At 36.2% G+C, this 12884-nt stretch overlaps 1 protein-coding gene across 2 annotated transcripts in view; it reads right to left on the minus strand.

Moving 5' to 3' along the window:
- NADK2 (NAD kinase 2, mitochondrial) overlaps positions 1-12884 on the minus strand; it is a 72708-nt gene that overhangs the window by 23987 nt on the left and 35837 nt on the right. For both annotated transcript variants that reach the window (XM_077116976.1, XM_077116975.1), the window contains exons 5-6: positions 2253-2336; positions 718-854 (exon numbers count right to left, since the gene is read on the minus strand). In XM_077116976.1, coding sequence (XP_076973091.1) covers positions 718-854; positions 2253-2336 — 221 coding nt within the window. The remainder of the gene's footprint in view (positions 1-717; positions 855-2252; positions 2337-12884) is intronic.

Raw genomic sequence — 12884 nt, forward strand, 5'->3', positions numbered from 1 at the left:
GATAAAAGTAGTTTTTCCTGATAAGCATTACCAGGAAACATAACAGGAGGTGGGGAGAGAGGAGATCTTTTTATATAATCCACAGATATTTAGGATTTCTTTTGGGATCATCCTACCATTATGGAACGCTTAATTACTGTAAAAGGAGAAAATACAGCTAAATTATAGTCCACAAATTACTTCAGAACCAAGAATTCATATAACAAAATAGTTGCCAATCAATCACTCCATGCTAAAAGTCTCAACAGCTTCAAGCACAAATCTTAAGACTGGGAGGCAAACTTTTGCAAAGGAAAGGTTTTCATCAATAATTATATTTATTTAAATACAACTATATAAAGTGCAATTATTATGAAATCCTTCATAGATCAGCTCATCTTTCTTCGAATGCTTTCTCTTTTTTTGTCATTTCTAAAACTAAGGTAAAAATCTTCCCTCAACATTATCCTCTTGTACATTTTATAATCCTTCCAATATCAACTAATTTTCAAATCTGTTTAGAAAACATTTCCTGTAGAAACATGCTGTATTTCTTACTTCCAATTCTAATTACAGTATTACATTTTTAACTAAAATAATTCACTGCACTAAGCACTTGGTGTTTGTGGCCCTAAAATCCCCAAATAAGTTAATTATAAACTACTTACAAAAATTAAAAGTCAAAATAACTGTGACTTAAATATTACCCTAAACATACCTAATTCCCAATCCACCTACCTTCTTCATGAATTCTTTCAATATTGAAGGCTCTGCTATGTTGATTCAAGCTTAGTTGCTGTTCATGAAGGTCGACAGGAATGGGGTTTATGCCAGTCCCTTCGAGGTATAACCTGATTCGCTGCCTCCATAACCACCTTGGAAAAGTGATGGAAAAGCAAGCTATGTCAAGATAGAATAATTTAAACTAAGGATTAAGCATGAAAACAATTTTATTAAACTAAAAAAAATTATTTAAAAACTAGGTATTCTATGAATAAGTATATCAGAAGCATTAAGATTCATAGGTTCTGACTCAAAGACAGATTTGGATGCTTATTTCTCTTTTCAGTTATAGTAGAAATATTGAATGTGTGTGCACAAAATCTTCTAAGTAACTGGAATAAAAGTCAAACTATTAAGTACTCATTAAATCCAACTTACTGAGCTAGATATGGCTTGCGTTTTGTTCATCAACAAATATATATGAATATATAAGATACACAAAAAAGGTAAGCATTTCAAAATTAAAACATTATATTAAGGTAGTTAGATTAGATAAAAATCCCCCTCCCCAGATTTCATAATGATGATTTTTTTTTACATTAACAAGAGAAGAAGATTAAGAAATAACACCTATTATAACACCTAGGTTACACCTAAAAATTTAAATGACCTGTTAGGTAAAAGTAAAGAAAAAGAATCAGGTTTAACTGATTTCAAAACCAAAAATTGCTGTATCAAAAGTCAATGGAATAGTTTCTGCTAGATAAATATACAGAAAATTTACTCTACTTGGTGATGATAAATTAGTCATTTCTAGAGGTGCAAATGTCTGGAATGACTCAAAAACTAGATCACTATTAATAAAATTATTCCAGAGAAATCAAGAAGATTTAATATAATTTCATAAATGTCTAGGAAAAAGCTCTCTCACTCAACTTTAATCCAAGTCAGGAAATTAAAAGTAACCCAATTTAGACTATTGCAAATACAATTGGGCAACCCCATCTCTCTTTTTCCCTCTGTCCTCTTTTCATGACAGTTTGACCACAGAACAGAATAAGTGAAAGAAATATGAAAAAAACTCCTAAGAAACACTTAAGGAAGGAAGAAATACTGGGAATCTCAGCATGCTTGATGTAAAACCAATCTCAGTCATTATTAAGTAGGAGATAAAATATAAAATTTAAGAGAATTTGCACACTTAAATTTTAGCTAACAATTTTAACTTTCCACCAATCTGGTAGGAGGATGTAAAAAGATTTAAGGAAGTACAGACATAGCCTCTCATCTCACTGAAGGAGAATAACTACTATTTGCCATTATATTACAGGCCAAGTGATATTTATCAAAGCTTCTATGCACAATTTCAATCAGGCTAAGAGAAAATAAATTAGAGGTCTCTGTCACTCAGTTGATCCATTACATTTTATAGCTACAATTACATCTATGGACGAAACCAAATATTATATAATTCACTCCGTTTAAGATCATTTTAATGGTACAAATTTATTAAAATATTTATATAAGAATAGATATTAAGAGATTCCTACCTGAACTCACCACGATAGAACTTCTGTAAGGCTTCTGGAAAGGAATGTGTATATCGAACAGGCAGACATAAATGACCCTCAGACCTTTATTTTAAAAGAGTATTAGTGGTGTAAAGGGGAGAAGAAAAAGAGAGGAAAAAGAAATATTTAATTCAAAAGGAATCACGAACTATAAAAATCAGATGAGAAGCTTTAAAAATGTCTCCTCTTCCTGTTTTTCACTTTTTAAAAAATTAAAACATGTAGGTTTACAGAAAAATCACACAGAAATTACAGAGTTCCCACATACCTTCCTCCACCCCCAGTTTTGCCTATTTTTAACAATATGCATTAGTGCAATACCTTTGTTAAGACTGATGAGACAATATTATTATACAATTAACTACAGTCCATAAGTTTACATTAGGGTTCACTGTTTGTGCTATATAGTTCTGTAGGTTATTTTGAAATTTTTCTTCTGATAACATACATACAAGCTGAAATTTCCCATTTTAACTACTTTCAAGTATACAATTCAGTGGTATTCAATACATTCACAACATATGCTACCGTTACTACCATCTACTACCAAAAGAAACTCTGCACCCGTTAAGCATTAACTCCACATTCCCACCCTCTTACTCCTGGTAGCCTGTAATCTACTTTCTGTCTCTAAATTTGCAAGTTCTAGTTATTTCATATAAGTAAAATCATAAAATATTGTCCTTTATACTGCTGAATAATATTCCACTATATGTATACACCATATTTTGCTTATCCATTCATCTGTTAATGGACATTTGGATTGCTTCCACCTTTTGGCTATCGCAAATAATAATGCTATGAACACTGGTATACAAGTATCTGCTTATATCCCTGCTTTCAATTCTTTTCGGTATATACCTGGAAGTGGGATTGCCAAATTATATGGTAATTCTATACTTAACTTTCTAAGGAAACACTAAACTTTTTCCACAACAGATGTTTCCATTTTACATTCCCAAACACAATACACAAGGGTTCCTATTTCTCTGCACCTTAACCTACACTTATTATTCTCCTTTTTTTTTTCAAACAGCCATTCTAGTGGGTATGAACGTATCTCACTATAGTTTTGATTTGCATTTCTCTAATGGCTAATGATGTTAAGCATCTTTTCATATGCTTATTGGCCATTTGTATATTTTTCACTAGAAATGTCTTTTCATGTTCTTTACCCACTGTTAAATTGGGTTGTCTTTTTGTTATTGAAATTTCATTTTTGCGCCTCAAAATTATCTGTACCTTTAACAAGAACAAAAAAAGACCACATAGAAATAGCAGCTACATCCTACTTTAATTCCACAATAGACCTTTATAATTAAGTTTCCACATTATAATGAAACCAAAACTTCCAGCAAAGCTATCACGATTGATTATCCTGTAAAGTTATCTAGTGGTATAGTGATACTTGCATTTTACCTTTATATTATTTATCTACTAGCTTAGGTACTAGGTTCCTCATCTCTAAAATCATGATAAAACCATTGGTCTCAATGGGTTTTTCAGAGATGTCAATCAAACTACTTACATGAAAGTGTTCTGAAGCCTAAATTCCTTTTTAAATGCCCTTTAAGATAACCTGAGTCACTAAAAAGAACTGACAAATCATATTACTTTATGCAATTCTTCATTTATTCAAATGAAGATGAACTCCCTCAAGCTATTCACAGCCTGATGTGAAGACAGACATAAAAAATAATTGCAAATTACAAGGTGGTAAGATTGCCTATAAACTGCGATAGGAAGATAACAATAAATGGCACTTAAAGTGAAGAAAGGTGTTGAAAAGGCTCAATCATCATTTATACAACGCTTCAATCTTGAAGGAAAGGCTGAGGGCAGACTTGGCAAAACAAAACTTGATAATAAAGTGTAAACTAACTTGTAAGCTTCAATATCAAAGGTTTTTAAAAAACTGACTAATCAAGAATTTCTCTCTCTAAAAGGGTCAACATTGAGGTTAAGAAAGGACAGGGCCTAAGTCATTTAAATCTTACGTTTACTGTAATACTTAATACACTGCTAAGCATGTAAAAGGTATCAAGAGTCACTGATAAAACAATACCTGCTGAGATCAACTGCATGTCTAAAATAATCCAGAGAGAAGAACCTCGCAGATGTTTGCATGGGCTACAGGCATTTGAAGGCTCAGCTTGGGTTAGAAGACTCATTTCCAAAGTGATTAACTCACATGGCTGACAGACTGGTACTGGCTGGTGGTGGGAAGCCTCAATTTCTTTCTGTAAGTCGAGTTAGGTGTCCTCACATCATGGTAGCTGTCTTTCCCCAGAATGAGCAATACAAGAGATGAATGCAAAAGCTGCAATGCTTTTTATGGCCTGGTCATGGAAATCAGACACTGTCATGCCATTTTTTGTGGTCTCATAGGACAGGCCTGATTGAATATGGTAGAGGGATTGAAGATCATATAAAAGTTTAAATAATACTAGGAGGCTATTGTGAGGTTGATTACCACATACCCTCTATCCCACTTTGAAACTTAAGCACTCAAATGTCATAATTCTTTATCAGACTCAGTAGAATGGGTGCAGAATACAGAAGAGGCAGACAGAAATTATATATTTAATTTAGATTAGTCCATGTGAGTGAACCATCTTTGAAGTGGATCCTCCAGACCAACTCAGGTCTTCAGCCCCAGCTGACAACTGACTATAATATCGTGAGATCCCAAGCCACGATCACACAGACAAACTGTTCCCAAATTCCTAACACACAGGAACATGCAAGATAATAAGGGATTATTACTTTTTTAAGCCCCTAAATTTTTTAGTTATTTGGGTTTTTGGTAACTAATATAAAGGAAAAGAAACTTAAATTGAAACATTAACTTTTATGTAAGGATTGTGAGGCACCACAGTAAGAAAAAGTCAGGCAACTTGAATTATAGAAAAGACCAGGAAGCTTAATACATTTCCGCTTAGAAGCAAAGACAAAGCAAAGGACTTCTGAAACATACTACTGTGGGTAGAGAGAAGGGATGGCTGTTAACATCCCGTATTACTAGTTTCAAAATTCCCTTAAGGTTATGAATATTAAACTAGCTTTTTAAAGGAAAGTGTATTTTAATAAACTGCATAAATAGCACTGAAGCAAAATAAAGAATCCTTTATCTTAATGATATAAAAATATGCCATTAAGAAGTTCTAAAATCCACATGCAATGACATTGAAGGCAATCAAAAATTACTTACTTAATGAACTAATGATCTCAATTACTTAGACTCAGACCATATTTACTTAGCTGAGTTGGAGTCCTAGCCCTGCTCCATAGGATCATTTAATGTTATCAATCATTTTTCAAATGCTTATTGCCTACCAACTATGTATAAAATTATGCTAATGACATTAATATTAACATACAAGAAGCTATACTCAGGACTTCAGAGTGCAATAGAAGAGACAATCAATCAAGCAGAAAACATAAAGGGGGGACAAGATGGTGGCATAGTGAGGTGTGGAATTAGTTTGTCCTCCAGAGCAGCTAAGTAGCCAGGAATGGTACAGAACATGGTACAGCATACCTGCTGGGGGAACAGTAGTGACCAGACACACAGCGTACACCTGTTTGAACAATCTGGAATGTCTCAGACCCCACACAGAACTATAAGTTCCCCAAGCCACAGAGGCTGGCGCCCCTCCCACATGGGCATGGCAGACTGGTTCCCCAAGGGAAAAGGAAACAGAATTTACTAGTAGTAAGGGCTTAGCTCAACCAAGCTCTAATTGCAGAATTAATTAACAAACTTTGACTACTGAAAATAGGCCTCCAGCACAGATAAACATGGAATAAGCTTGGGGAAAAACTCCTAGTTTTTCCCCAAGCAGAGGCAGGACAGTGCTGACAGGAAACAAATCCAGAGGCTTTTTTAGTTGGACAGCACAAAATACTAGAAAAGGGCTGTACCCCGAGAAAACGGGCACAAGGAGCAAGGAGATACATAGGGCCAGTACCAACTCAAGGTCATGAGTGGAAAACATGAGATGTGGATTCTGACTCTGAAAAGGCCTTTTTGCTTTTATATTTTTACCTCTTAAATAGCTCATTAGATAGAACTACAAGCACCTCAGGCTCCAGTTATGCCCCAGTCAAGGGCAGAACTAAAGATGTCTGGGAGACAAAGTAACTAATCAGGTGAAAGGGGTTAATTCCCTAAAGGGCCTATCTTCTCCAAGAAAAGGGGATTGGGGCCCAGTTCAAGTGGAATCCCTCCTTCAAGGAATTCAGGTCCCTGGGACTGGAAAACTGAAGCAATAAAGCCCACCTACTGCCTTATCTATGTCTCAATATGCCCCAGGCAGCGATAGTCTGCTGAAATTAAAGGTACCACATCAATTTAAGCTGGTGGGAAGCCACAGACAGACAAATACCACAAGCTGGGCAGGACAGGAAAAGCACACAGTTCAAAGGCTTCATAAGAAAGTCTGACAACCTGCTGGATTTCATCCTCAGGAAAAACTGATGCTGGCTACTCTCTCCTCCTGAGATATGGGCTTGTCTGGTCTGGGAAAATTTGACTGGGGTCCATAATAGCTGAGGAGACCCTCCTCAAAATACAAAAACAAACAAACAAAAAATAAACAGGCTCCATATAGACAAGGCAAGAAACAGAAAAGAAAGAACTGAAAAATTCTGGTTAAACAGAACTTATGCTAGAGGTCTAGAACAAGGTGAACTGAATGTCAAAGAACAGATACACAACAAAGCCATCCAGCAAGAAAACACTAGGTAGGTAAAAGAGTGAAAACCACCTCAGAATAAATTAAGGGAACCCAATGTCTAGGTACCAGCAAAAAATGATGAGTCATACTAGGAAAATTGAAGATATGGCCCAAACAAAGGAACAAACCAACACCTCAAATTAGACACAGGAGTTGAAGCAACTGATTTAGGATGCTCAAACACACACACAAAATCTCATCAATAATCAAATCAGTCTCCTGATGATGTCTGTTCTTAACTGAAATTCTCCAAGTTCATTCACTAATGTTAGTTCATATCAGTGAGACTATACAGTACTTGTCCATTTGTTTCTGGCTAATCTCACTCAGCATAATGTACTCAAGGTCCATCCACGTTGTTAGATGCTTCATGACTTTATTCTGTCTTACAGCTGCGTAATATTCCATCATATGTATGTACCACAGCTTGTTTAGCCACTGGACATTTGGGCTGTTTCTTTCTTGGCAATTGTAAATAATGCTGCTCTAAACACTGGTGTGCAAATGTCCATTAGTGTCCTTGCCCTCATGCCCTATGAATAGACACCTAGCAATGGTAGTGCAGGATCATATGGCAATTCTATACTTGGCTTCCTGAGGAACTGCCAAACTGCTTTCCACAGTAGTAGTACCATTTTACATTCCCACCAACAGTGGATAAGTGTGCCTCTTTCTCCACATCCTCTCCAGCATAGGTCATTTCTGTTTTATTGATAATGGCCATTCTGGTGGGTGTGAGATGAACTCATTATGGTTTTGATTTGCATTTCCCTAAAACCCAGGGAAGTTGTACATCTTTTCATGTGCCTTTCAGCCATTTGCATTTCCTCTTCTGAGAAGTGTCTGTTCATGTCTTTTGTTCATTTTGTAATTGGGTTATTTGTCTTTTTGTTGTTGAGTTGAACAATCTATATATTCTGGATACCAGACCCTTATCTGATAGGTCATTTCCAAATATTACCCCCCATTGTGTAGGCTGTCCTTTTACCTTCTTGACAAAGTTCTTTGATGCACAAGAGTGTTTAATTCTGAGGAGTTCCCATTTATCTATTTCTTTCTCAATGCTTGTGCTTTGGGTGTAAGATCTAGGAAACCATCTTCTATTACAAGTATTATATTTCCCTACATTTTCTTCTAATAGTTTATGGTCCTAGATCTAATTTTAGGTCTTTGATCCATTTTAATTTTTGTATAGGGTTGAGATGTATAGGGTTTCATTCTTTTGCATGTGGATATCCAGTTCTCCAACCATCATTTATTGAAGAGACTGTTCTGTCCCAGGTGAGTTGGCTTGACTGCCTTATCAAAGATCAATTGTCCATAGATGAGAGGGCCTATATCTGAATACTCTACTCAATTCCATTGGTCAGTATATCTATTTTTATGCCAGTACCATGATGTTTTGACCACTGTAGCTTCATAATACACCTTCAAGTCAGGTACTGTGAGACCTCTGACTTCATTTTTCTTTCTCAGGATATTTTCAGTTATCAGGGGCACCCTGCCCTTCCGGATAAATTTGATTATTAATTTTTCTATTTCTAAAAATACATTTTTGGAGCTTTAATTTTAATTTAAGTATTGCATTGAATCTATAAATCAATTTAGGTAGAACTGACATTTTAACTATATTTAGTCTTCCAATCCATGAAAACAGTATGCCCTTCCATTTATTTGGGCCTTCTGTGATTTCTTTTAGCAATTTCTTGCGGATTTTTTGTGTAGGTCTTTTGTATCCTTAGTTAAATTTATTCCTAAATATTTAATTTTTGGTTGCAATTATAGATGGAATTTTTTTTCTTGATCTCCCCCTCAGATTGTTCATTACTAACGTATAGAAACACTACAGAGTTTTGAGTGCTGATCTTGTAACCTTCCACTCTGCTGTACTCATTTATTAGCTCTAGTAGTTACGCTCTGGATTTTTCAGGGTTTTCGACATATAGTATCATATCATCTGCAAACAGTAAGAGTTTTACTTCTTCCTTTCCAATTTTGATGCTTGCATTTCTTTTTCTTCTCTAATTGTTCTTGCTAGCACTTCAAACACGATGTTGAATAACAATGGTGACAGTGAACATCCTTGTCTTATTCTTGATCTTAGGGGGAAAGCTTTCTGTCTTCTCCCTGCCAGGGATTTCCTGGAGAACAGGATTCAAGAAGAAGGTGTGCTGCACAGGATTAAAAACAACAGACACACGGTGATAGTTAAGTGGGGTCAGGGGACTCAAGCTCATCAGGAACAAGAGCTCCGAATATACTGATGTCTGCATGTTTACTGGGCTCTTACATGGAAACTGCTTTAGCCTGCCATGCCTACAAAGCTACAAAGTTTGGTTCCCAGCTCCTTGTCCTAGGAACAATTTATTTATTATCAGAATGTTCTCTTTAGACCTCCTCAGACCTCGGAGTTAACAGTCTCAAGGACAATTGCCATAGTTTACATTAGCAGAGAACAGTTTGCCTATGCTCTGTGCCCTCAGTCACCCTTCTTGAGAACATTTGCTTCTGCAGTTTACCACATTAGCAGGGCATGGTTTGCCTATGTCCCACGTCCTCAGTCAGCATCCTTAAGAACAACTGCTACTGCAGTTTGCCATATCAGCAGGGCATGGTTTGCCTACGTCCCGTGTCCTCGACTGTTAACCAACTTTCAGAATCCTCATGGCTGGTCTCCAACATTCCCCATTGAGACAAAACAAAGTGTCAGGGGCTGAGAGGTTTCAAACAGAGTCAAGAGGTTATCCTGGAGGTTATTCTTATGCATTATATAGATATCTCCTTGTAGTTTAAGGTATATTACAGAGGCTAGAGGGAAGTGCCTGAAACTGTATACCTGTGATCCAGTAGCCATGTTTCTTGAAGGTGAATGTATAATGATATTGCTTTCACAATGTGACTGTGTGATTGCAAAACCCTTGTGTCTGATGCTCCTTTTATCTACAGTATGGAGAAGATGAGTAAAAAATATGGATTAAAAATAAGTAAATTATAGGGGGAACAAATGCTAACATAAATTGAGTAGATTGAAAAACTAGTGATCAATGAAAGGGAGTGGTAAGGGGTATAGAAAAAAATACAGTGGACAAAGGGTAAACATCTTGGGGAAATGGAAATTCTAGTGGTCAATGAGAACGAGGTCTAAGGCATATGTTATGTATGAATTTCTTCTTTTTCCTTTTTAATTCTTTTTCTGGAGTGATGCAAATGTCCTAAAAAATGATCATGGTGATGAATATACTACCATGTGATGATATTGTAAGCCACCGAGGGCACACCATATATGGAATATTTGGTATGTTAAGAATGTTTGTTTCCATGTTGTTTTGGTTTGTCAACAATAAAAAATAATCAAATCTATGAGTGGAGAGAGGATGTCAAGAAGACATCAGGCAAACAAAAAGAAGAATTTGAAAGTTTGAAAAATGAATCACAGAACTTATAGAAATGAAAGGCACAATAGAAGAGATAAAAAATCAATGGAAACCTACAATAATAGATTTGAAGAGGTAGAAAAAGGCTTAATGAATTAGAGGACTGGACTTCTTAAATTTGGCATACAAAAGAAAATAAAAGGAAAAGAATGGAAAAATATGAGCACGTTCTCAGGGAACTGAATGATTACACGAAGCACAGAAATATATGTGTTGCAGTGTCCTAGAAGGAGAAGAGAAGGTAAAAGGCGGAGAAAGACTACTGGAGGAAATGACCACTGAAAATTTCCCATCTCTGATGAAAGACATAAAACTACAGATGCAAGAAGTACAGCAACCCCAAACAGAACATACCCAAACAGATATACTCCAAGATACTTACTAATCAGACTGTCAAATGTCAAAGAAAAAGAGAGATTTTTTAAAACATTTTTTATTGTATAGTATAACATATATACAAAGCAGAGAAATAAAAAGCAATAGTTTTCAAAGCACCCCTCAACAAGTGGTTACTGGACAGATCCCAGAGTTCGTCATGGGCTACCATACAATCCTCTCATACTTTTCCTTCTAGCTGCTCCAGAATATAGGAGGCTAAAGGGCTTAAATACTTTATCATCACAATAGACTTTTTTTTCCCTTTTTTTGGTGAACAATAACATACATACAAAAAAGCTATGAATTTCAAAGCACAGCACCACAATCAGTTGTAGAGCATATTTCAGACTTTCATATGGGTTACAATTTCACAATTTTAGGCTTTTACTTTTAGCTGCTCTAAAATACTGGAGACTAAAAGAGATATCAATTTAATGATTCAGCATTTATTTTAATTTGTTAAGTCCTATCTTCTATGTATATTTTCAACATCACCTTTGATCTTTCCATAACTCTCTTTGGGGTTTTTTGGGCTATGGCAGTTCTAAATTTTTGAGATTGGAAGGGTCTGTCACTAATATGGGGTAGGGAGATGGAACTATCTGATGTTCTGGAGAGGCTGGGCTGGGTTTCAGGACTTATCTGGACCAGGGACCCATCTGTAGGTTGTAGGTTTCTGGAAAGTTACTCTAATGCCTGGAACCCTTGTAGATTCTTATATATTGCCCTAGGTGTTCTTTAGGATTACCTGGAATGGCCCTGGTTAGGGGTTGGCAAGTATGATAGGTAGCAAGGTCTAACTGAAGCTTGCAAAAGAGCAACCTCCAGAGTAGCCTCTCAACAGTATTTGAACTCTCTCTGCCACTGATACTTTACTAATTATACTTCTGTTCCCCCTTTTGTTCAGGATGGAATTGTTGATCCCATGGTGCCAGGTCTGGATTCATTCCTGGGAGTCATCTTCCACGTCACCAGGGAGACTTTCACCCCTGGATTTCATGTCCCAAATAGGGGGTTAGGGCAATGATTTCACTTGCAGAATTGGGTTTAGAGAGATTGAGGCCACATCTGAGCAACAACAAAGGTCCTCCAGAAGTAACTCTTACGCATGCCTAAAGGGAGTCTAAGTTCTCAGCTACGTACATAAGCTTCACAAGAGTAAGCCTTATGATCAAGGGCATGGCCTATTGATTTGCATATCCCTAAAGTTTGACACAGTATCACGAAATTCCCTGATGGTAAGGTTTAATTTATTCTTTCTCCCAATCCTCAGGGAACTTTGCCAACAATCTTTGATTCATCTGCTTAATACTCTCAAGGATGTTTCCAGGCATTATACTAATCTCTAAAGGAATAAAGGACCTCTTTCCTATTTTGTGCTTCCCAGTTTCAGTTGTTCAAATGAGCAATATAGATAGGTTGAATTAGATTATGCAATATAGAAAATTTCAGTTCCAGACCAAATAAACTTTTCTTACATTGCTCTCAAAGAGTATGTGTAGTTGTAAAATATACATACTGTCTTCTTTACCCCTATGTTCTGAATTACTTTAACCCCAACCTGCTCAGTTTCGTTCTTCTCTCTCAATATCAGGTTATATATATAAAACAACCTCTCAAAATCCAGAAATAATAATCACCACTCCAAACTTAATGTGTCTTGGAAAGCTTACATATAAGCATTTTCTAAAGCTGACCATACCACTGTTGTTTCTTTGTTTCTCTCACCAATTTTCCCACATGTTCATTCACATCATTGTATGCCTCACGACATTGTTCCTTTTTGTAGCAGCATAACCTTCGTTCATAAGTATATACTATCGTTTGCCTACCTACTTCTCCATCTGTGCATCCTTCAGCCACTTGCATTCATTGGGCATCATGCAGAGAGCCCAAAGTCGACAATCCATCAATATTCTCAATTTTAGATAATATCATTGTTCCCGAGAGATTGAAAACAATAAACACCCTCGCCAAATAGTAAATCTAAACCTCCTCTTAACTGTTGATTCTTACCCCATTATTTACCTCTACTGTTGCTGTGGTAGTGCTGATGGTTT

The sequence above is a fragment of the Tamandua tetradactyla genome, chromosome 9 (genome assembly GCF_023851605.1).
Source record: "Tamandua tetradactyla isolate mTamTet1 chromosome 9, mTamTet1.pri, whole genome shotgun sequence".
In the NCBI taxonomy this organism is placed as follows: domain Eukaryota; kingdom Metazoa; phylum Chordata; class Mammalia; order Pilosa; family Myrmecophagidae; genus Tamandua; species Tamandua tetradactyla.